The 25,580-nt window shown below is 42.6% G+C and overlaps 1 protein-coding gene across 2 annotated transcripts; it reads left to right on the top strand.

The window, feature by feature from the left end:
• The first annotated feature begins 1,301 nt into the window (after positions 1 to 1,301).
• On the top strand, positions 1,302 to 25,580 carry sfpq (splicing factor proline/glutamine-rich). 2 transcript variants are annotated; one of them, XR_003270926.2, is made up of 12 exons: positions 1,302 to 2,222; positions 2,810 to 3,001; positions 3,091 to 3,392; positions 3,524 to 3,619; positions 4,142 to 4,338; positions 4,445 to 4,529; positions 4,634 to 4,745; positions 4,832 to 4,880; positions 5,869 to 5,972; positions 24,993 to 25,041; positions 25,252 to 25,371; positions 25,483 to 25,580. XR_003270926.2 is itself a non-coding variant. In XM_026155399.2 (10 exons), exons 1-10 carry the CDS (start codon positions 1,449 to 1,451, stop codon positions 9,214 to 9,216), a joined length of 2,022 nt encoding a protein of 673 aa, XP_026011184.1. In that variant the 5' UTR covers positions 1,302 to 1,448; the 3' UTR covers positions 9,217 to 9,598. The 2 variants fall into 2 exon arrangements, 1 of the variants encoding a protein (XP_026011184.1); XM_026155399.2 differs by lacking the exons at positions 24,993 to 25,041; positions 25,252 to 25,371; positions 25,483 to 25,580 and adding an exon at positions 9,106 to 9,598.

Below are 25,580 nucleotides of genomic sequence, written 5' to 3'. Positions count from 1 at the left end.
CCTGAAACATTCATTACAAACACTGTTACATGTCAAGTTACAGATCAACAAACATTGAGGTGAATAGACAAATGGCAATAAAATAAATTGTCTAAATGACATCTGCCAGAGATGTGTGATCTAATAGCCAAGGGACTGAAGTGGTGCAGTACTTCTATGGCACTTTTCTTTTTAATTTGAGCACTCTCTAACTACAAGCCTCACTCACCCACATTATTCAAGTGCTTTTTTCATGCCTAAACACTTTTAATCAACAGGCACATTGGATACATCAGGGGAAACATGAGGTTTAGTGTCTTGCCCACAGACATTTCAACATTCAGGTGATCGAATAACTAAGCAGAGGTCTTTTTAGTTTTTTAGTAAGGTTTTAACATGTGTTTTTTCTTCCTGGACATTCTACTTCTACCACCATGTTTGCTGTTGCACAACTCTCCCATAAAATTCAGTTCAGGGTTTGTTAACTGGCATGTCTCTCTCTTGTGATAGTTTTTATTACGTGGGCTGGAGAAATGCTAAAAGCAAAATAATTTCCCACTAAGGCAAACCCCAGTGTCAATGCAGTGTGATATAAACGCCCAGTTAAGAGTTACCTTCAATTCTCTTTAAATCTTTATGCCATATGTTTACTAATAAATCTAAAAATCAACCTACTGAATTCTAAACAAGTCCTTCAGGATTTTTTTCTCAATAGTTTTCTCACTAATGTTTTTTAAGCTAGGACTGATTAACACAAACCCCTGCAAACAGCTGTTGTTCAAATGGGTCTGAAAGCTTAGTCTGAGGTGCTGGTAACTGTATGAGCTTCTTCTCTGTAGAGGAAAAACGTATTCTTACTTTCATTGGACAGTGCTCACTGTTAACCCGTTTAATCCGTGTTTGATTGTTTCCGTGACTTTATTTGGAGCAGGAGTGCGTCAGTTCCACTAGCAGCCACACATTGAAGTGAAAATTACATCAAGGGCCAGATATATAAAGTGTATTCACGTGCTTTAATTTAAAGTGAAATGCATATAAAAAGGATACCCTTCTTATGCATAATCTGGGTCATAAAGTCAGCAATAGTCACTGTGGGGCTGTTCCACTGTGCAGGCTACAGTACCAAACAGATAGCTATGTGACAACGAATTGTTTCAGATTTCTTTGAGCCATGATTAACAGCTCTTTCATTCGAGCAATGGCCGCCTCTTTACATACATATGAGAGCAGAGTTGGTGATTTCAGGACTGGCTCCTTCGAAAAACTCTTACTCCGCCTCCTGTACAACGGACCAATCAATGGGACTGGGCGGAGCCAGACGTCTGCGTACTGGAGAAAGAAAGAAAATACGTTAACTATTGGTCGCCATTTTGAGAACCTGCGAACAGCCTTTGGAGGTGGTTGTTGAGCAGTAGACCTTTAATTCTTTTGGTATTTTAAAAATAATTTTTGCCTATATATTAGGACCAATGTCTCGATTCAACAATAATCGTGGCGGCTTTGGAATGAATCATTTCCAGCCGCGCAGAGGAAGTGGGCCCGGCGGCCCCATGCGAGGTGGGCTTATGGGAAACCCAAATTTTCGGCATAATCCTTTCCAGAATCAAAATCAAAACCGGAGGGGACACAACTTCAACAGACCACCACACCAAGGATCGCAGAACACTCCCCAGAAGCCGCAACAGAATCAGTCGCTACCCATCATCCCTCCGCCGACTCCAGGCCCGGCTCTTACGATGGAAGGCCCGATTAAGCAGCAACAGCATCAGAAACCGGCACAAGAGCAGCAGAAATCCACAACCCCTGCGCCCCAGCCGAAGGTTCAGTCACCACCACCCACACCTAACGTGACCTCCCCTCAGCCAAACCAGGCAAACAAGAACCTGAACCAGCAGCTGAAGTCACCCGTGGCAAATGCTAACGGTCAGCAGCAGAAGCCGACTCCACACCCAAGCCCGAAAGCAGCTGGGCCGCAGCAAGGTCAGAAACCAAGCCCTCAGCAAAGCCAGAAGCCGGGACCCCAGCAGGGCCAGAAGCCGGGACCCCAGCAGGGCCAGAAGCCGGGACCCCAGCAGGGCCAGAAGCCGGGACCCCAGCAGGGCCAGAAACCAGGACCTCAACAAGGCCAGAGACCAGGACTTCAACAAGGCCAAAATACAGGGCCACCGGCCATGAAAGTCAGTCAACAGTCACGAGAGACCATGAACACTGACGCAAGTCAGTCAGAAGAGAGCCAATCTAAGGTTTGCTTTATTTAGTTTTAGCTTAATTTTTATAAACGCCCAAGTGGCGTCGGCAGTCGCTATCTGCTAACACTAGCCAAACCAGCCTCGTGGTGCTCGATATGACACTTTAAACAGCCCTGTCGGGCGGAGGAGTTTGTGTTATCCTTACAGTTATTAGGGAAGCAGTCGGGCGCTCGCTCCGGCGGGCAGTCGCGGTGCATAAAAGAATACATCCTGCAACGTTATTGCTTTTAGCTAGCGGCCATCTTGTTCAAGTATAGAAATTAGTTCTATTTTAACGCTTTTAAAAGGAAAAATATATTTTCAGTGATGGGTTTCATCTGTTAACCTGAACAATTTTGGGTGAACTAGTTTGTCGACAGTGGTATTTCATATTATTTTCCGTGTTGGATTTTTTTCTTTTACTTCACAAAGCGAGTGAGGGGGATGGGCGAACGGAGATCGAAATACGGACGCGAGCACAAATCATAACATAAAGTTAATCTGAAAATGATGATCTATTGGGCGTCAAATAATTTGTATATTTTTCTGTTTTCTATATATGTATACGAATTTAAAAAAAAATTCGGTCTTGTTTTTCTTAGGCTGAGTTCAAGGCGACGCTGTCCATGTTGCTGAAGCCAGGTGAGAAGTCCTACACACAGCGGTGCCGCTTGTTTGTTGGTAACCTGCCCAACGACATCACAGAGGACGATTTCAGGAAGATGTTTGCAAAATATGGGGAGCCCACTGAGGTCTTTATCAACAAGGGGAAAGGCTTTGGTTTCATCCGACTGGTAAGGGGTCACACGCTTGAATTGAAACAGGTTTTTGTTACTGTAATAAGTAAAGGGACTCTTTTAAATAACATTTTTCTTTTATCTAGGAATCTCGGGCACTTGCAGAGATAGCAAAAGCTGAGCTGGATGACACACCGATGAAGGGCAGACCCTTGCGTGTGCGATTTGCTACACACTCTGCAGCGCTGTCTATAAAGAATCTGTCACCATTTGTTTCCAATGAACTCCTAGAGGAAGCTTTCTCACAGTTCGGAATGGTAGAGAGGGCCATCGTGGTTGTAGATGATCGTGGACGCTCTACAGGCAGAGGAATTGTTGAATTTGCCTCCAGACCTGCTGCCAGAAAGGCTTTAGAGAGGTGCAACGAGGGGGTCTTTCTGCTCACTACGTAAGTCTAATTATATTAGTTGAGTAGAAGGGGGGTATTTGAGTTGGAAGATATTTGTAAAAGGTTCTTGAAGCCCTTGCTCTTTTTCTTTCTTTTTTTTTTTAAAAAAAATTGTATTTCACCTTCTGCAGTTCTCCTCGGCCTGTTGTTGTCGAGCCTCTGGAGCAGTACGATAGTGAAGATGGTCTTCCAGAGAAGTTGGCACAGAAGAACCCCAAATATAAAACGTGAGTACTGGTTTGTTCTTGGTGCAACATCATGCAGATGGCAGGGAAATCTTACTTTTTCCTAATCATACTAACACCACCATAAAATAGCCAGTGGAATGAACTATGAGTAGGTCTTGAAGCAAGTGCATTTTGGTCTCTTGACGCAATCGTCTTTATTATGCAAATTACTTTCTTCGGGTCATTAGGTCATTTATTTGTGAGTAGCAGATGGTGGGATGGGGAAGGTGGGGGTGGTGGATTCAGCTGTTAAAGGTCAACCTTCTCTGAGGCTCTGCAGATGTTAATCTGAGTAAAATCCCACATTGGCAAACAACAGAAAACTAAACCATTGCATATAGTATAAAATTGGCGACTATTGAATCATTGAAATGAGGAAGTATGGTGTAGTAAAACTAAAGTTTCACTTTGCATTCATTTTATCTTAGAAGATCTTTCAATGCAATTTTTAGTAACTCAGGTGAATGCTGACATGTTCCTGTCAATCTAATGTACTCTACGTTATGGTCTTTGTGTCTTTAGAGAGCGTGAGGAGCCTCCTCGCTTTGCCCGTCCAGGCACTTTTGAATTTGAGTATGCAAAGCGCTGGAAATCCCTTGATGAAATGGAAAAGCAGCAAAGACAACAGGTGGAGAAGAACATGCGTGAGGCCCGTGAGAAACTCGAGAGCGAGATGGAGGATGCTTACCATGAGCACCAGGCCAATCTGCTCCGTCAAGGCAAGTTTAGATATGGAAGACCTGCAATTCTCATAATTTGTTATGTCACTCATTAGATGTGGGTTATCCTACTGCTGTAAATGTAATGCGTTGTGTTTTCATTCAGATCTGTTGAGGCGACAGGAAGAACTGAGGCGTATGGAGGAGATGCACAATCAGGAGATGCAAAAGAGGAAGGAAATGCAGCTCAGGTATTTTATGTCATTAAATTGCAGCTGGTTGTTATTTGGAACAGGTGTTGAGTTCTCTTAAAACATGGACTACATTTGACTAATTATCTGGCATTTTTAAACAGACAAGAGGAAGAGCGACGCAGACAGGAGGAGGAGATGCTTCGGAAGAGAGAGTTGGAAGAACAGATGCGCCGTCAGCGTGAGGAGAACTACAGGATGGGCAGCTTTATGGATGTTAGTTAAACTTAACTTGGGCGTCAAAAACATCAGTTCAACAACCAGTTACTGCCTACATTAATCTTAATTTCTTTGTTTTACAGAGGGACAGAGAAATGAGAATGCATCCTGGTGGAGCTTTGGGCATGGGTGGTAAGTGTCTTTTGTTTAAATTAAGAAATCATGACAGAAATCCAGACACCACAGTGGCTATAAAGGTGACCAAAACATTTTAGGCATTAGATGATGAAATGCACAGTGTTGCAAAAAGACAATTCCAGCCTATTCCTTTACAGTAACTGAAGTATTAAACATTCTGTAATAAAGTAGCTTCTTTTTTAAGTAGACGTAGAGTTTAGTGAAATAAAATGGACAAAATAGTCCAGTATGATTTTAAAATGACACAAAGGTAGAACAATTCCATAAGAAGAAAAAGTAAAATAAAAAAAGAGCTAAAACAATAAAATCTAAATGTAAAGTATGAAGGAAGCTCATAAAGTAGGTCTGTGTAAAAATAATGCACATGTGGAGATATCAGGAAGGGAAGACTTGATTTTGTTAGACCAGATTTGGTAGGAAATGTACAAACAACGTCAGTGCTCTATGTGTAGGTTTGTCAGTAGTGTATTTAAAAAAAAAAACAAAAACAAACAAACAAAAAAACAACTTCTGCAAGCATGCAAATAGAAGCTGTTGGGGGTAGCAGGTGTTAAACGTTTCTAAACTGGTACTTGCTTTGGTGTCAACTTCATTCGTGTTACATTACATTTCCCCCCTAGCAACTAAATGACAGCTGGCTATGTTAGCTTGTAAAGCTTGTGATAGCTGAGTCAAATATTAGATCAGTATCAGTATTCAGACCAGTATCTATGCGAGTGTTATAGCTCTTGAAATTCTGTTGAGGCAGCTTTACCATCAGCAGGATGTGTCTGAGTTTTTACTCCTCAGCCGTAAAAGACTGGTGGGGTATTGTCGTCACGCAGATGGGCAGGCAGCATGGAGTCCAATCCTAAGTTGGAGACCTACAATTTTTGAAATGGATAAATAGGGGTGTGTAGTAGGAGGCTGAGGGGGGTAGCATTGGTATTTTTAATTCATGTGCTGTATGAATACCTAACATGTTTTCCTGTTTGCTCTTTAGATATGTCCTTTGGTGGATCCTCACAGAAATTCTCTATGAGCGGGCTTGGGTTTGAGAGTCAGCAGGGAATGGGAGGACCAGGAGGCCTGATGGGCAACGAAATGGTAATGTATCCCACTTGTGGGAATTTCAGTAGTTAATATAGTTTTGTTTGGCTTTCCCTTTGGTTGGAGACTCCCAGCCATGTTTTTATTTTTTTGTTTTTTGTTTTTTCTCTTCCTTTCTTCGTGTTAACACGATGTCCAGTTGTCTAAGCAGGATGGCAGAATGAGTGATTTGTGTTCTCAGCTATCACTGGATGGCTTTCTGGTTGTTGAATGTGACACATGCTCACTGCTTTTATAGGGTTTGTTTGTTTTCCTTTTTTTCAGTAGCAAGCCGAGCCCCCTCAGTTAATAGTCCCACAAGCCATTACTGCTTTTAAGCTATAAAACCGTCAGCTTGCACTAAATGATCATCTCAGTGTGTTTCAAACAGCTGTAGAAAAACTTTGCTGGCTCTGCTCACTCCTATCATGCTGTTTGTGTAGTGGACTGCTATTGCAAGCCCTGTCTTATGTGAGCTGGACAGGCACGTTTTCTTGACTGAGGAGAGCATTGGTATCCAGTATTATTATTTATTTATTTATTTATTTATTTTTTTAAATTTTTCCATTTTTTTTCTATTACCAATTTCATGCCTCATTTGTCTATCAGGAGAACTGAAGTTGTGTGTGAACAGGCTTCCTTTTTCCACCCTTAAATGTATTTAATTATATTTTTTGAGGGGGGGGCGTTTATGTGTGGTGGAAAACTTCTGGACCAGCAACCTTTACCTTCTCATCAGTATCTCTTTTTGTAATTGAGCTTTGAAACCTTGTAACACTTTTAGTGCCTGATGACGGTGTAAAGCTTTGAGTTTGACGAAGATTACAGCATGATTAACTGATGGGGGCTGGCGTAGCCTTGTGACTTTGTTCAGATGATGTCGCTGAAAACTGGACCGAGCCTGGGATTTTTGTTTCTGGCAGAATTTAGACCTGAAGTCATTCGTTTCTGTATTACAGTTGACGGATGAAAAGGTTCTATAGTCCTGAATAAAAAGTAATGCTTGAACTTTAAAATAGGGTTTCTGTATTATTAAGACTTGTTACCAAAAAAAGTCTTAATAACAGTCCATTAATTTAGATCTTAATGCAGGGGTGTCAAACATGAGGCCTATTGACATTTGTTTTTTATAATGGGTAGTTCATGTGTAATTAAGCTAACTTAGACTGACGGAATTAAGAGTAAGTGGGTTATGTGGCCCAAATTTTATGTGCTATAAAATGAGTTTGACATACCTGCTTTAAGGCATTTTAAATACACTTTAGGAATTGCTTGCTTCATGGAGTTCATTTTACTTTTATAAAGTTATGCACTTTTGTTTGCAGCAAACCCACCTAACTTGGGTAGGTACACGGTGCAAAGCTGCCATTTAAAAATGACATGACCCACCCTGCACTAAATAGTTGAAATGGTCATATCAAATGAAGACTGTCAGTACTAGAGCATGTGAAGTTGGGAATCTAATGGCTTTTACCTAAACAGAAATTGGTTAGCCACTTTTTAAGAACAAGTCAGCACACCTGGAAAGTGGGCTCTGCTTAAGCTGTAATATTAGAATATGTTTGGTTTATTTCCCCCCCCAAAAAACATCTGAAGCTCACAGTAGTAGGAATTAAAGGGGGGACAGTTCACCCCAAAGTCAAACGTATGCATTTTTTCCCTGGCCTGTAGTGTGCTCTGGCCATCTCAACTTTCTTACATTTGTGAGTTGCCTAGTTTTGGAGATGAACAACTGGCTTCTCTTCTGCAATAGAACTAAACACTTGGCTTGTGCTCAGAGAGCCAAATTTTTTATTTTATTTTATTTTTGCTGTATTGCTGTCTGATTCTGGTTAACAGCAAAAGACGGTTTCTTTTTTGGGAGGTGGGAAAGATACTGTTCCTTTAAATTTCCTTAATTTGTGTTATTAACGACAAAAAGCACAGAAATTAAAACTCTATCAGACTTTATTCTTTGATCAAAAATTTTTTTGCTCATAACCTTGATACTTTTTTGCTCGTAGTTGTAAAATGAGTTCTAAAAGAAATTCTTCGTGCTTAAAGACATCTTAATTTTGACTTGAAAACAAGAACCTGTATTTCATTTATTACTCGTCTAGAAAAGTATTTACCTCTTTAAAATTTAGAGCACAATTTGCTTTTGAATAGTTCAAATGAATGGTCTTTTAAAAACCATAAGTTTGAGTTTTAAGCCTGTTGGAAGTGATCCTGACAGTCTGAATTTCAGTTTAGTAAAATGAGCAGAAGGTTCATTCACTTCAAGATAATATTTATATTCTGCAATCTGACTACCTCACGTTATTCTCCTTACCTTAGTTGTTCTTTGTTAGCCTCATTTTGCAAATGACAATTTCAGCTATTCTGCTGAATTTCTAGAATGACACTTTTAGTTTCACAGAAGTTGTCTGAATTAGCATTGATGTAAATATTAATGAACTGCTTACTTATTGGAAAAATGTCTTGCACTACGAATATACTCTTTCTGTCTGAGAGACCACACATTTCTGGTAGATCCTATACGTTGTAGTCACATTTGGGACCGTTTAAAAGTTACCATACCCTTTTGTGATACCTGAGCAACAGATTTATAGATATGTTTAAGATCACTCTAAGTCATACAGTTTACAATATTAGTCATGATGCCACCAAATTGTGTGTATATGCAACATTTTCTAAGGAAATCTGAATTCTGGCTGTAACAAATGACTAGAAATATGAGGTTAAACCTCATGTTAGAAATATATTTTTAGCGTCCTATTTTCATGCCGCCTCTCAGAAGTTTAGGCATGTATCTGTTGCCATTAACTAGTAGATACGGCCAGCTGTCATTAATGCCCAGCCTAATCTTGGCATGCACTGGAGAAGAGACCACACTAGGTAGGCACTGACTAACGAAAGCATTACCCTCTCTTCCTTTTCCGTATGTTACCTGTGGCACCTGTGGACCTTCATATTGGAACGAACGGTTTCTCCGGATGTGTCTCCTGCTGGTTCTTTTGTAAACCACTCGCAATATAAAACAAATCACACCTGTGCCATACCTTTTTTACACATCTCCATATGGACATGAACTGTATGCTTATGCACTGACCCTTCCCATACCTTATTACCACCCTCCTGTCTGCCTCCTTGGCACATTGACACCCAACAGCGCAATGAGCGCTTCACTCCGGGTGGTGCGAGGGGAATGGGTCCTGGTAACCCCGGGTATGGCAGGGTCCGCGAGGAGTTTGATGGTCCTGCTAAGAAACCCCGTTTTTAAACGCTGCTCTTTTGATGCTTCCGGCAGCACCATTTGTACAGTTTTTCTCTAAAAACAAAAATGTTGATTCGAATTTCTTGTATTTAAGTTTAAATTGTTACAACATTTTAGCCAATTTACTCAGTTATTGAAAGTCAATATTTTCATTTTTTACTTTGTCTCTAGTCTGAAAAGAGAAGTTACTCTTAGCTGATCCAGTTGTTCTTTTTTGACCATGTATAATTTTTTTTTTTTTTTTTTAAAGATGTGTTATGCTCTGTGAGTCGTCGTGAAGTGATAACTGTAACATTTTTTCTGAACTTCCTATGGCTGTGTTTTGTGCCATGCATTTGGAGTCAACGCATGTACTATAATAAAGAGACATTGGTTCAATCAGGAAAAACCTTTAACCTTTTATTCTTAAAAATGAAACGTGTAGTCCGTTCAGAAAGCAGCAATGGGCTGTTTGCGGAAGTTGAATAATGTGGTTACCTTTGCCACGTTAGCTCTTAAAGATTCTATGTGTTATTTTCTCAAGTCCTGTCCACTTTAGTTCAGTGATTCGTACACAGTCTGAAAAGAATTAACTCGTGGTATGACAGAAATTAGCTGCAAGTACGACATAGCTTTAATCAGCAAATTCCCACATTGAAATATATTGTAAAAATACTTATTCATCAAAGGAATAATCATATATTTACCACCTACTTAAAAAGACTCTAGACTGGGAAGCAATGTTGAACAGGGTTCTCCAGATCATTGAAAACTTAATTAAAATAAGATTTAACACATTTTAATATTTTTACGTTTCCTGTAAATTAGCGATAGCATTTGCAGGAAAATTTTTTATTTTATTTTATTTTTTTTAAGAAAAAGTTGTTAAGATTCATTTTTATAAATTGGTTATTAAAATGGTCACAGTCGCGTTTTAAAGAACTTCATTTATTTTTAATAATGCAGGGTGGCTCTGATATTATAACCCTGTTTTCAAACAAGTATGTTTCCTTTTATTTTTTGAAAAAGGGGAACTTTTAGGCTTTTTCTTGGTTTTTAGGAGAGGCTTTTTCTGAGTTATGTTGCATTCAATGAGTAACTCTGCTTTTACAGTCTTGCCTCAGGACAGAAGAAATATCACACATGGAACCTTTAAGAAAACCTGTGTAATACTGTGTGACTAACAGTGGTCTTACAGAAACATAGTGCTGAAACCGCACAGTCTGTCGTAGACAGGCAAAATCCACTCAAGTGTGTGTCCTTGTGTGCATGTTTGGAAGCTGGAGTTATTTGACTACATTTACATGCAGGTCATTCTGTTATTGCTAGCATTTCAAGCATTTGTGAGGCATTCTTTCAGAAGGATAACTGTCATAAAAAATGCACAAAGCAAATGCCACCATCTTTAAAAATGGATGATGTTGTTAAATTGGGATGAAATTGTAGCAGTTTCTGTATTGTTATGTAAAGGATTAATTTTGATAATTATGAAGGTTTCCATAAGGGTGCACTGATGTGACTCTGGACTCCTATAGGTTCTTTAAGGTGTTTAGGTTAACCTTAAGTGGTAATAGTTCAAACAGCACCACGTTTCTGCATCAGTTGAAGTAATACAATTGTATGTAAATGTAGTCAATAATGGTTATGGACGGACTTGAGGCATATTATAGGTCTATAAAAGTTTGTGTGTAAAATGTATCTTTGGGGAAGTGCAGTGGCAAATCTTGACATCAGATATGTCCATATTATACTTAAACGCCTTGGAACATCCATACTTGGATACGTATGTCAAGTCTTAGAATTTCTAAAAGTCTAGTAACTAGCAACCAATGGTTCATCAGAGATCTGACGTTTCAGGCTGTGACGTCATAAATGACTGAGTCACTGTTGGATTTTGGAAAATGATTTTCAGTTATAAAGCTCTAATTTTGCTAGAGCAGCACAAAGACAATAAGTCCCTTTGTAAGAACGCATAAGATGCCCTAGTTTTCAAAACCGCATGGATGTGTGCAGTGGGCTTAAACGACAGTCTGATTTGCATCTTTTCTGTTTCACTGATATGTTCTTGTGTATCAGTTAACTTTTGACAAACCAGCACTACGATCTCATTTAAAACTAGAGACTCCAAGGCTATTGTATCAACTTTGTCAACAGGGCTCATGTGCTGTTTTTTTTCCGAGGACCTGCCTTGTTTGTGGTAAATTTATCACTATTACCTTCTCAGACTGACTTGTATGACAGATTGGGTTACATTCAGGAGAACCCATTCTCAATCTCTGCAGAAATGTTTAACTGTATCTGCATTAATGACTTTAATGGCACCTGCCATTATAATGGCAATAATATCCTGTACTATTAGGATATTCACATTATCTCCGAACACAGCACGAGATCAAGAGACAAGAAGTCCAAATATTTTTTTTTTTTCTAATTGTGGGACTGCTCAAACAGTAATAATGTAAGGATGGCCCAACCAAAATTGAGTGCCATAATTAAACGGACACCTTCCTCCATTCACAAGCCTACCTTTACAACCTTTGTCAGAGTTGTCTGGTAAGAGATGGCCTGAAAAGTGAATGTAAGTAATTTTGATCTTTTAATAATTTCAACTTTTGTTATTAAGCAGATTTTATTTTTTGCGTGTATTAACTTGGCTCTGTTCTATTCCACTAGCTTTAACTTTGACATTCTGTGAATCATTGAAAGTATTTTTCATTCAACATTAGTTAAAATTTTGTAGTTGGTGGAAGCTTGCTGACCTCGCACAGCAACTAGCTGATCATTGTAGCTTTTTCTGTTTTTTCTTCATTTAGAAGAAAATGTCCTCCATTTAAACATGGATTACATAAGACATCAAGAATCAAATATTTTTAGTGCACCTGTTAATGTCCTTCACATAATCAAACATGCAATGAAGGTAAGGATTTTAACTTTAATGTCTTCTATCATGTGGCATCCCAGAATCCCACAAAACAAACCTGAAATGGCCACAGAACAGAAGATTTGGATGTGTGGATGCATTCAGTAATGGGAAGGATATAAAGGAGTGTTTATCTCAAATGTTACTTGTGTTTGTGTTATGTACATGTTTTCTTTAACAGGTATGGACGGCTTTAAAGATAATGGACTGTGGCTGAAGTGTGGCTGGGTAGTGAGGACTTGGAAAAGCTGTAGCTAAGAAACTCAAACGCTGGATCTGAAACTAGTGAAAGTAGTGAGATATAATCCCTATTTAATCCTGTACATACAGTACATGATTTCCTTCCAAGAGAGTAGTCTAATGAGGTACATTAATTAGATGTTTGTCATTGTGATATGGTAGTCAAACCCCTGGGAAGTCAACTGGATTGTGATTCTAATCCATCCTTGTAGCATTCCTGATGAATTAGAAAACTTCTTATTTTATCCAATATTGTGTACTTCAAATATTTAGTGCATATTTTCTCATTTAATTTTGAAAAAAGTTTCAAAAATTCAGTAATAGTAATTCACAATGGAATGCAATAAATTTTAATTAATATATTGCAGATTAATATCTATAAATACACTTAATGGCATTCAGAAAAATCATAACTCACTGATCTGATGTGGGACTGGAATTTAATGCCTTCAAAGTCCACAACACTAAATTTGTGTTGGTCGGTTATTTCTAAATATTCAAAAGAATAACGATATAGGTTTAAGGCACTAATTGTTCTTTGCAACATCAGTGCTTTGAGTATAATTTTCACATAACACTACATCTTAATGATGGATTGTTATGCCAGCTTTTTTAAAAATATATTTTACAAAGAGAAAGCCTGTCTACATGGTTCATACGCTCGTATTAAATGGTCAATTTTGGATGAGCGTTTTTCATTGCAAAATAACAAATCCTATAACTAATAGTTATTTGTACAGATGTATTTGCCAAACTTTTCCTCATTCTTTAGACGAATGAGTCCTTTTTAGCGCAGTGGCATGCACTCTGAATTTTTCTCTGACAGTATGCACAGATGACTGGATTTTCAGATTAAAATAAACATTCCTCAGAGTAGTTGTGACATAACTAACTGAAAAAGGATGTTGGAAGTCAAATAATCTCCAACATTTAGGAAACAGTTTAGATCTGCAATCAAAGGTATGTAGGTACCTTTAAAATATGCCCTTTATACATCAAATTCCTTTTAGGTAAAACATTTAGAAATGCATCACTGCTTTTAGATTGAATTACATTTTACTGGCTTAAATATAGTTCTTTTACTTAATAACATAGTGTGCATTTTGAACTTTGTAACGTTGTCTGTGTTGTGTACAACTTGTTTTTCTTTAACAGGTTTGACCATCTGTTAAGGTGTTGGACTATGAAAAGGAAGTTGCCAAGCCAAGACATTGAGAGTCTGTAGCTTCTGTTGGAGCGGTTTTGTAAATGAAACTGTGTCACTCTAAAGGACCAGAGTGATCAGATAATAGTGGCTCTATAGCTTGGACTGTAGGTTAGAATATTTGGGAATTTATATATTTGGCTATTGCTCTCGCACAAGTACACCGTTTTAAGGAAAATTCTTATATTTATGTCTATTGTATGTTTACAGTTGCTATATTTTAATGCAGAAAAAATCCCTTTCTGCTATTTTGACATGAAAATAAACCCTTGACATTCTTCAAGGGGCCCGGTTACCCACTCCACATTTTTGTGTTCCACTTTGTCTTGTGCATATTATACTGACTGTTTTTGCAGCCATGCAATTCACTCTGTCTTCAAGCTAGGTCTTCTGCCTTTAAGGTTTGTTTAAGAGTCCTCAGATTTTTCTTTATCCTTATTTGCCACCTTTGGAAGGACTTTGAGGTTCTTAGTTGTACTGGTCACAGATGATAGATTCCAGATAACAACTAAAATGTGACAGAAGTAGAAAGTATTCTGTAAAATGTATTGAGGACAGTTTGAAGCATTTGACTCTTATAAATTCTAAAAATTTAAGTTTTAAGAAGAGCATGTGAATTTGTTACATTTTTATATATGAAAGAAATAACGGAATTTGTTCTAGTTCCTCTTTAAAAGATTAAGAGACTGAGTTTGATATTGCCTACATGTTTTAATGTATTCAAGTAAAAATAGTTGTCATGCTTGCTTATACAGCGCTATCAAACCAAAGCAAGTTACATTACACAAATACATGGATTACACGTTGTAAAAATGGACAAGTTTGGCAGTGGAATTATAAAAACGAAAGAGGAACACATTTACTCAACATCTGAGATCTGAAATCGATGCCTCTTTATAGATGTATTTGACTGGAATTGTGGTGACAATGGAAAGCTTTGACATTCAAGTGAAGTCGCAGCCACAGGCAAGTGAAACATTGCAGTAAGCAGACTCTTCATAAATGGAAATCAAACTTTTTGACAGTCACTCTTAACAGCTTTAACAATTGTCTAATGATCACACAGCACAGGTGTGAACAATATAGCAACTAATTAAGGTTCATGGTGAGAAAAATGACCTGTTGCCTTCTAGGGGTGTAACGGTACGTGTGTGACGTTAAGTGCTAACATGTATATGTTTCTCTGTAGGAGGAAAAAGACTGCCCGTACCAGTGATATCCACATACAATCTTACTTTTACTGCTACATGATTAGTTTTTTTTTTTTTTGATTAGTGTTTTGTTTTTTTTTGTTTTTTTTGCTTAATAAATAAAAATTAATGTCATCTGTTAGACAGTGAGCTGAATCCAGAACCATTTAAGTATTACTCTAGTGACAACTTTCTAGGGGCAAGTAGCTCACAGCCTCTAACCTCATGTTTAACTCATTTTTCCAGTTGGACTAAAATCAAAAAAACTCAGTGTACTAGTTACGCTTCGACTACATGTAGTTCTCGTGTCTCACAGCTCACTGAGCTCAGCTTTTAACATCTTTAGAAACTTTTATTGTATTTCTTCAGTGCAATCCAATCCAAGGTCTTTTTCTTGGTTCAGTAGAAAGAGGTTTTGTTTTTTGTTTTTTCTGATGGCATTGGCAGTCACACCATTAGGATTTCTAAATACACTCTCATAATGTGATTCTGCCTAACCTGTTAAGGAGCAGAAAGTCATTTTCTTTTCCAGAACATGTTTGCTGTACACAAGGTATGCATTGGCCATAAACTCTGGTAGGAGTATTCTTGAAAGCTCAGCCAGAACTCTGTGCTAACTCACACAACATATTTTATATTTAAACATTATATTTAACTGAAACATGAGTGCTCACAACAAACAATACCTATTCTGACAGTTCTGTTGTCCTCTTTTCAGGAGTTTTTTTTTTTTTTTTTTTTTTTAAATTTAATTATTGCTAGTGTTTAAACCTTTTTATGATGAAATCATTCCCCAAATATGGGAAAGTATTTCTCTTTATTCTCAATTTAGAGTTTCTTTTGTCAAAGTAAGAATTATGGCCAACTTTTAATTTAAAAAAAAAAAAAGAGGCTGCTCATAGGATAATTTTGACTTTTGTTAGTCTTTTGTTGCCTCTACCAAAAACATACCACACTGACTGTTACATCCCCACTCCCCACACTTTACATTGTGACTCAAGTTTTATGTAACAACTTTTTACTCCAGCACATAATCTCATCAGTTCTGTCTGAATTACCATAATAGTAAGAGCTACACCAGCAGACCGATCAAGCTCACAGACCTGAGTGAGGCAGGATGTTCGATGCTGTCTTACGGTTGAAGAGGCAGCGGCTTGTTTTGCCTGTCTGGTTGTGCGTGTTTCATGTCTTTGGGTAAAAGAGGTGCATTAGCTGCTGTCAGCCAGCTTGTCAAAGACAAGCTGCCCCAGTCCACAGTAGAGGCTCTTCTCTGCAGTTGGGTTACATTGACGATGAGTAGTTCTGCAGATGTCAGTGGACAGTAAAGCCTGGACTTGTTTGCACTGCAGCCAGAGGTATGCTTACACAGATCAGCTGAACAAGTAAGGTAAGTGTCCCATCCATGTTTATAATGCAAGATGCACAGTTGTCCCATGACTTAACTCTTCTGTCTTCTTATTCCACGTCACTGCTCACAGTGATGTCTTCAGGGCTTCTGGCATCACACTTTCAAAGAATGGCATCACAGTGCAGATCTCTCTTCATACTTCTTGGCAATAGATTTGCTGTAGCCTGTGGAGTGTGTGTGTGGTTGTAGTACTTTGGCTCCTCTGTATGTGTGCATGAAAACAAGTGTTTGTGTGGATTCAAATATATGGAACACAGCGCTGAAATGAAAGGTATTCTGCTTTTTTTTTTTTTTTTTTTTTAAAGTATTGCCTGGTACATTTAAGCTCCTAAGTGGAAAAAGCAGAAGTCTTGTCTACAACCGTACACGATGTTTTGCATTTTGTTTCCTTTTCTCGAAAACCTATATTTGAAAGTGATTAGTTTGGAAAAAGGCAGGGTGTTTGCAGCAACAAACTGGGGGTGGGGGGACAACCAAAGCCCAGCTCTACCAGAGGCAAAATACTATGAGAAACTGTTCTGCTTTGGCCATAACTTTGTTTTTTGTTTTGAGTGCTTTCTGATTGCAGTTAATCTATTCCTGCTTTGATAAAGTAATAGTACTGTTAAACACCCAGTGGCCTTTCATCAGCACATCCTCAGTCAATCGCAATGCAGTTAAAATCAGTCATGAAAAGTACTTTCACACTGTGTAAGCAGCACTTTTATCTTTGAACCCTCTATCAGCACTACTCCCTCGCCCTCTCTGCCTGTCTGAAATGACATACCGATTGTATTGGTACTGGGTTGGGTTTTTGAAGTGTTGAAGTGACTGTACAGAATGCTGTGGCAAGACTTAACTGGCACTAATAAGTGGTCACACATCCCTTGTTTTGGCTTCTCTTCATTGATTGCCAGTAAATTTTAGGTTTCATTTTAAAATTTTAGTTTTAACTGAACAGCTCTACATGGTGAAGCTCCCCAGTATATCTCTGACCTATTGAAACATCATGCTTCCTACCGGTCACTTCAGGTCAGAGGTTACTGTTGGTCCCATGTATTGGGTTCAAAACACGTGGGGATCGGGCTTTTCAGGCACTGGGTTGTGGAATTCTCTTCCACTGTCTTTACGCTGTACAAACTCCACTGACTCTTTTAAAAGCAGCTGAAGACATTTTTATACAAACAAGCTGTTAAAGTGTTTTCATTGTTTCATATTATTATTATTATATGTATATTTCAGGGTTTATTGTGAAGCGCTTTGATTTTTATCTGTGAAAGTGCTATATTTAAGATGTCACATACTTTTTGGGTCCCCAACCTTTCTAAGTTGGTGGTTCTTTTTCTTAAAAATATATAACAATACTTTTACAATTTTGTGCATAAATAACTGGTCAGACTTGTGTATGTGGAGCAAATAGAAACACAAATGTGCACTGTTCCCTTTCAGTCGATTCACTCGGTACAACACATAAGTATGGGATATCACGCCCTCGCGTGTCCTGGCTGAAGAAACCTTTATTCACGCCTTTACGGCAGATGACGTGTGATGACACGCGCAAGGCCCCGCCCGCACATATAGCCGCTGCCATCACCGTCATCCCTCAGTTCTTACGCTCTTCACCTCGCTGAGAACACCTCTGCTGAGTTGGGCTAGCTAGCTACTGCTAGTTAGCTCCGTTGTCTGCCAACTTGAACCTAGCTTAACTGCCCCTGTTGGTGTTAGCCTCCACCGCCCAGCTGGTGCGTAGGCTGCCCGCGGAGCGCTATTTTCAAGTTTTTCTTGTGCAGCGTTTCGCTTTGCGTTTTGGGAATGGACTCCAAACCGAAGCGAGCAAAGCAGAAATCTTCTGTTCGCCCCTGTCCTCAGGGATGTGGTTTCTCTTTGCACGACAGCGACCAGCACGATGCCTGCCCTGTCTGCCTGGGGATCGTCCACGCTAGGAGAGCGTTGACGGAGCCCGAAGCTTGTGCGTTTTGTCGCCAGCTCCGACGCTCGACCCTGGAAAGACGGGTGACGTTTGTGGAAAGAGTGCTGGGACGCTCGGCTGTCGCACGGCATGACCCTCTTCTTTCCGAGTCTGGAGCCCCGGCTTCGTCCGAGTCCGAAGACGAAAATTTTCAGGTCGATGTCCCCGCGATTAGCTGGGCTGACCACATGGAATACGTTGACGGGTTAGCCGATGACGGACCGGAACCATGCAGGAGCGCTGACGGGCTTCAGCCTGGGTTGAAGCCCGCCAGCGCTCCCCAGGAAGACGATGACGTGCTGGACATCGGCCTGGACATCCATGGTTTGTCGGAGGATGAGCAGGAGAGCTCATTGTCGACCCAATATGCCGCCGCTGCTGCGCCGGTCGGCCACGATGACACCTCTCTTTTCTCCCTGTTTCGCCGTGCCGCTGAGAAGCTGCAGGTGGACTGGCCCTCTCCTCCACCAGCTCGGAAGCCGTCGCGGTTTGCGGGTTTTTTCCTTCCACCGGAGCCCGCAACGGCCAAAAACTGCCTCCCCATGTTCCCAGACTTTCTCTGCGAGCTAACAGCGTCATGGGACAAACCTCTGTCTACCCGCGTCACTGTGCCCGGCTATGGACAGTACATGGAATTGGACGGCGCCGAGGGAGCTGGTTTAGCTAACCCACCCCCTATGGAGCCGTCTCTGGCTGCTTATCTGGCCCCGTCCCATAACCATGGTGTCGGTGGCCCCGCAACTCTGCCGTCCAAGCACTGCAGATTCTCGGCCTCGCAGCTGGAGAAGATTTATCGGGCTCAGGCCGGCACCGCTCGAGCCATGAGCTCCGTCACCATGCTCCAGACGTACCAAGCAATGTGCCTGGCGGAGCTTGGATCGCTGGTTCCGGAGGACAGCCCGCTGTCACCTCTTCTTAACGAGGTTAGAGTCACCACGGATTACATCCTCCGTGCGTCTCGCTGTGCAGCGCTCTCCCTGGGCAGAGGGATGGCTTCGACAGTGGTGGCGCAGAGGCACCTGTGGCTGACCCTCTCCGACGTCCCTGATAGAGACAGAGCTGTGTATCTGGACGCACCAGTGTCTGCGGCTGGGTTATTCGGACATTCACTTGAAGCCATTCAGGCTAGATTCGATCTGAGGAAGAAGCAGACGGAAGCTCTGCGCGACATCATCCCCAGACGCCAGCCCCAGCCCAAGCCCACTGCTAGCTCTCACAGGCCCGCCGCTCCTCTGACAGCTGGCAAGAGACCGGCGCCCACTGCTGGAGTGGGAGGGCCGCCGGCGAGAGCACGTACTCCGGCCCGAGCTCCACGCCAGTCGGCCTGGGGCAAAGGCCCTCCCCCGGGCCCCCGACGGGACCCGACGCCCAGGAGGAAGAAGCCTCAGCCCTCCTAGCTGTGATTGCGAGTGGGGAAGGGATCCGGCAGCAGGGAGACGCTGCTCTTACCCCTCTGTTGCCGCACAAGAGGTGCCGCTTAAGTTCTGTTCAGGTTGTCAGCCCCAGAAGGCGCTGCACTTCCCTATCGCGGTCTCCCAAGCACATAACCCCTGCACACGGTTCAGATGTGTTGAATGTTCAAGCGGCCACATCGAGTGTTCCCGCTGTTTTTCATTGTTATGCCCCGGAAAAGGTGCACCCAACAAAATGTATAAATGTACATGTTCCCATGTTGCAATCAATAAAGAGTGTTGTTTACTCTCAAACAATCTCAAATGCTCAACCTGCAGGCGAAATGAGCCAGGTCAGGCAGGGGATGCAGTCCCCTGCAGACACACTGGGGGGCGACGGCGCCCCGCCGTCAGTGCTGCAGGCCAGCCGGCTGGCTGCTCACTTCCCTCAGTGGCGCGCTTGCGCCCCCTCTCCGTGGGTGCTGCAAACCGTTGCCATGGGTTACCGGTTGCAGTTCCGGGTCAAGCCGCCTCGTTTCCAAAGAGTCGTGAACACGATTGTCAACCCCGAGGCAGCCTTGGTACTCAGAGAGGAAATACAGGCGCTATTACAGAAGAGAGCAATACGGGTGGTCCCCGCTTCGGAGACGGACAAAGGTTGGTACAGCCGTTATTTTGTCATTCCGAAGAAAGGGGGAGGGCTTCGTCCCATCCTCGACCTGCGAGTCTTGAACACGTACCTGCGAACGTACAGGTTCAGGATGCTAACACTCAGACAGCTCCTGAGTGCAGTCGGCCCGGGAGATTGGTTTGCGACAATCGATCTAACAGATGCTTATTTTCATGTCGCTATACACCCGAAACACAGGCAGTTTCTGAGGTTTGCATTCGAGGGCGTAGCCTACGAATACCTAGTGCTGCCGTTCGGGCTGTCGCTCGCTCCCCGCACCTTTACGAAATGTGCCGAGGCAGCGCTAGCGCCCCTCAGGAAGAGGGGCATCCGCATCTTGGCCTACCTGGACGACTGGGCTCTCGTGGCTTGCTCCAGAGAACAGGCGGAGACGCAGCTGTCGCGGGTTCTGTCACACATTCAGACACTGGGGTTCTCTGTGAACTTTCAGAAGAGCTCGCTAATCCCAGGTCAACAGATCGCTTTTCTCGGTCTGGAAATATGCTCTCTTTCCAGCCGCGCACGGTTGTCAGAGCACAGAGTGGCCGCGTTTCATCGCTGCCTCGCTCAATTTCAGCTGGGACGCAGACTGCGTTTCCAGACGATATTGCGCTTGTTGGGCATGATGGCATCTATGATCGCCGTAGTGCCGCTTGGGCTGTTGAAAATGAGAGCGTTTCAACGCTGGACTCTCTCTCACCGTTTGTGTGCTTCGCGTCACCTCCGGAGGAGGCTGCCGGTGACTGCGTCTTGCATGCTAGCTCTCCGTCCTTGGAGGGAGCCCGGGCTACTGCACCAGGGCTCTCGGATTGGGAGGGTGTTGTTTCGCAAGGTGGTGTCCACAGATGCTTCCCTAAGTGGGTGGGGAGCGCTGTGCGAGGGTGCGTCAGTGAGAGGGATCTGGTCCGCGGCTCAGCGCCAGCTGCACATCAACCACTTAGAGCTGTTAGCAGTGTTCTTAGCTCTAAAGCGTTTCCGTCCAGTCCTGCAGGGCCAGCATGTCTTAGTCAGGACGGACAATTCAACAGTGGTGTCTTATATAAACAGGCAGGGAGGAACACGCTCTCTTCCCCTGTTGCAGCTGTCTCGCTCTCTGCTGTTATGGTGCAGTGTTCATTTTCTGACTCTAAGAGCCACCCATGTCCCGGGCCACCTGAACCTGGGGCCGGACCTTCTCTCCAGGGGGGGTCCTCTGGTGAGAGAATGGAGGTTACACCCTTCAATAGTGGCTCAGATTTGGGATCTATTTGGCGAGGCGCAAATAGATCTTTTTGCTTCCAGGGTGAATGCTCACTGCCCCCTGTACTTCTCCATAATCGACCACGATGCACCCTTGGGCTTGGACGCGCTAGCGCACCAATGGCCAGACGTGCTCCTGTATGCATTTCCCCCAGTGGAAATGATATCTCCAATTCTGGAGAGGGTGCGTCGGCATTCCCTCTCTCTGATCCTGGTGGCCCCTTGGTGGCCCGCGAAGTCGTGGTATGCAGAAATAATCAGCCTGCTTGCAGCAAGTCCTTGGCAGCTTCCTCTCCGCAGGGATCTCCTCTCTCAGGCGGGGGGGGAAGTGTTTCATCCGCGCCCGGATCTGTGGCACCTTCATGCTTACCTGCTGAGAGGTTAAACTTGGTTGCTAAGGGTCTGCCACCTAGTGTGGTAGCGACGATTCAGAGCGCCAGGGCCTCGTCTACTAGAGGCTTGTACGCTTACAAATGGCGAGCCTTCGAGCGATGGTGCCAGGACCGCCACACTCTCCCATTTCAGTGCTCTATTGTGGATGTTTTGACATTCCTGCAGGAGCTGTTGGATAAAGGCCTTTCGTTTTCGACGATCAAGGTTTATTTAGCGGCTATATCTGCTTGTCATATCGGTTTTGACGGGGTGACACCAGGTGCGCATCCCCTCGCCGTGCGTTTTCTGAAAGGGGTTCGCCGGCTGAGGCCCGTGCTTAAGTCCAGTGTCCCGGCTTGGGACTTGTCTTTGGTGCTGGAGGCCCTTTGTGGCCCTCCGTTTGAACCCGTTGAGTCGGTAGATATGAAACTTCTTTCGTATAAGACCGCATTACTTCTCGCTTTGGCCTCGGCGAAGCGAGTGGGGGACCTTCATGCGCTGTCTGTGCATCCTGCCTGCACACAGTTTTCTCCTGATGGCCGCAAGGTCGTATTGCGTCCGAATGCCGCCTATCTTCCCAAGGTCATGCCTGCATCTTATAGTTCAATGGAGTTTGAGTTGCTGAGCTTTTGCTCCCCTCCTTTTGAATCTGAGGAGCAGAGGAGGGTGCATTCTCTTTGTCCGGTGCGTGCGCTACGCACCTACATTGAGCGCACTCGGGATGTGCGTTTGTGTGACCAGTTGTTTGTCTGCTTCGCTAATCCGAATAGGGGTAGAGCTCTGTCCAGACAGAGGCTGTCCCACTGGATTGTAGAAGCTATCTCGCTGGCATACAGCACCGGAGGTTTTGCGTTGCCCCACGGGGTGGGAGCTCATTCCACCAGGGGGATGGCGACCTCATGGGCTCTTTTTAGAGGGGTGCCTGTGGCTGATATTTGTGCAGCGGCTAATTGGGCGTCGCCGCACACTTTTGTGCGGTTTTATCGGTTGGACGTTACAGCCCCTTCGGTGGCTCATGCTGTCCTTTCTGCTGGGTCTACCACTCACTAAGGATGTGGTGGTCCCGTTCCGGTTCGGTGGCTGCTCTGCGGGGCGTGTATATAGGTCCCATACTTATGTGTTGTACCGAGTGAATCGACTGAAAGGGAACGATTAGTTATGTCTATAACTTCTGTTCCCTGAAGGAGAGGAACGAGGTACAACACAGGGTGGCCCCACTGAGCAGTTGGCTCGGTGAAGAGCGGCTATCGAACTGAGGGATGACGGTGATGGCAGCGGCTATATGTGCGGGCGGGGCCTTGCGCGTGTCATCACACGTCATCTGCCGTAAAGGCGTGAATAAAGGTTTCTTCAGCCAGGACACGCGAGGGCGTGATATCCCATACTTATGTGTTGTACCTCGTTCCTCTCCTTCAGGGAACAGAAGTTATAGACATAACTAATCGTTTTTACAAAGGACCACTCATGTTTCAGTAATCTGTTTTAAACAGAACGAGCATGAAAGTTTATACTGTACCATTTCATCATGTAGAGCATTTGGGCTTGAAGTTACGTAGTGTTTGTTGTCAATCTGATTTTAGTTGCATCAAGACAGTTTGCTGCTTCTCATCTGTGGAATGAATTCGGTGTAAAACTAGTGAGAAAACTGTTGTTTTGAAGCTGGGAATTTGAGCCATGAAATGACACATAACCATTTTAGCTTTTGAAAGGGCATGATGCTAACTGTAGATAGGTTAGTAACGCATGTCTGTATTCACTGTGAAATTAATCGTCATTCTACCTTTTGCAAACAATATTTTAAAAAGTACCGGCAGGGTGAAAGCTGAGCTGAACATCACACTCCTGGGTGTCTTTTATTGTATCTGGTTGCTGAATAAAGACACTTTTAGGTGAAGGGTGCACTTAACACAAGATATGGGTTAATCTATATTTAAATTAAAAAAAACATTCACACACTCAAAACCTTAGGGTACATCACCATATTCTTCTTTGCCTAATGTACTTCAAACTCACAAGGAAATTATTTGCTGAGGTCATAAAATTAGGTGCAGTATCGTTTTCTTGACTTCATTTAGTCTGGCTTTTGTAATCGGGAGTTGCCCCCTGCTGGCCATTAGAAACAAAGCAGATTTAATTCACTCCCATATTAGCTTCACATTTAAAAACGATGCTCAGTCCACTGTGTGTGTGTATATATACAATCTGTATTCTCAAACACTGTTTTTAGGAACAAACTGATGGTTGCGTGGTTTGTCGGAGAAAATTTGGACAATCGTTTTAAAGAGTGTGTCCAGTGATCAGCTTCAAATGGACCTTTTCCTTTCTTCTCTCAGTACCTCTTATTCCTCATTCCTTCCTGTGACTCATGAATGGCATATCATGCACTGACCAGCCAGCCATTTGAATAAATGTACACAAGAAGACTGTGGCAGTTTCGTATGTTGCTTGTATTTAGATCTCTCATCTCTGTAGGGCTCTGCTGCCCTTGAGTCTCTCGAGCTGTGGCTAGACTGTGTTCAGCCAATGGCAGCTGTGATGATTTCATCTCTGCACTGTGATCCATTTTCTAACCATGCTCTGAGTCCTGATTGACTACAATCCTTCCTTATATCCTGTTGGAGTGTGATGCCAGAACTACCCTTCAGTCCTGTAATGGCCTCTTCAGAAAGGGCCCTGCCCAGAGTCCGAAAGACTGACACTGAAAACGACCACGGCTTCGTCAGTGCTAGGTTTATGGTGTAGCTCCAGTTTGGGGTACCTTTGCAGTAAAACACCTGATGTGTCAGTATGAAAGTCTAGCTTCACATGGCTTTGTAACAGATGGACCTACCTACCTCTCAAGGATTGCAACGGATTCGAACGTTGTCATGAATTTGTCTGTCCTCTCTGCAGTTTCTAATAAATTATTCATGTTCTGGGTGCTGAGATGCCCTTCAGTAACAAACACATGCATACACGTGCACACACTTCATTCATTCACACATTTTACTTACCCTCACACACGATTTTCTTCTAATTTATGTTAGAACCAACTCATTTTATTTTAAACATCTGTCACATGACATACAGCACATACAACACATACACCTACACACACCTACATACCTACACACACAGGCTCTCACTTTTGTGTTTATGCATTGCAACCACAGTGAGTAGTGTTTGAGTAAACCTGGTGATCAGTCCACTGTCAGGCTCTCATTGTCTGTCTCTTGCTGCAGGATCCTCGACCATTAGAGGGAGGCTGAGGATCTTTACGGATTTACCACCGTAAGTGTTGGACAAATGCAGTGTGTCTGCTTAACTTCCAAACATGTAAAATATCATCTGCAGCACTGTAATGCATCTTATTTAGAAACTTACCTTTGAGTGTTTGGTATTTTGTTGGTTGTGAGGCTGCTATGACAAAACTCCTGAGTTACTTTGTCACATGACACAAGTCAAACATCACTGATGTATTTTTTTGTTTCTGTGTTGTAGGGAAAATGAAGATTGTCTTGTAAAATGTCAAAGCTGGAGGAAGCTCGCTGTAACAGGACGCCAGGATGACCTCCAGGCTGGCTCATGTGCAGTTCGTCCTTCAAAACATGGATGTGAAATGTGCGTGCACAGTTTTTTTTTGTTTTTTGTTTTTAAACGTTTGAATAGAAACACACTGTGAAATATCTTATTTGCAGCACTTAAGTCTAATAACTCATTACTGTTTCTCAGGTGGCGGAGCAGTACCAGAACTCATCCAGCAGAGGGCAGTCTGCAGTCCAGAGGAGAGATGCGCTGTTTTCTCTTAATAATAAAAGATATAAACCTGA

This window comes from Astatotilapia calliptera, chromosome 22 (genome assembly GCF_964374335.1).
Source record: "Astatotilapia calliptera chromosome 22, fAstCal68.1, whole genome shotgun sequence".
In the NCBI taxonomy this organism is placed as follows: domain Eukaryota; kingdom Metazoa; phylum Chordata; class Actinopteri; order Cichliformes; family Cichlidae; genus Astatotilapia; species Astatotilapia calliptera.
The sequence above is the reverse complement of the archived record's forward strand: the minus strand, read 5'-3'. Positions and strand labels throughout refer to the sequence as shown.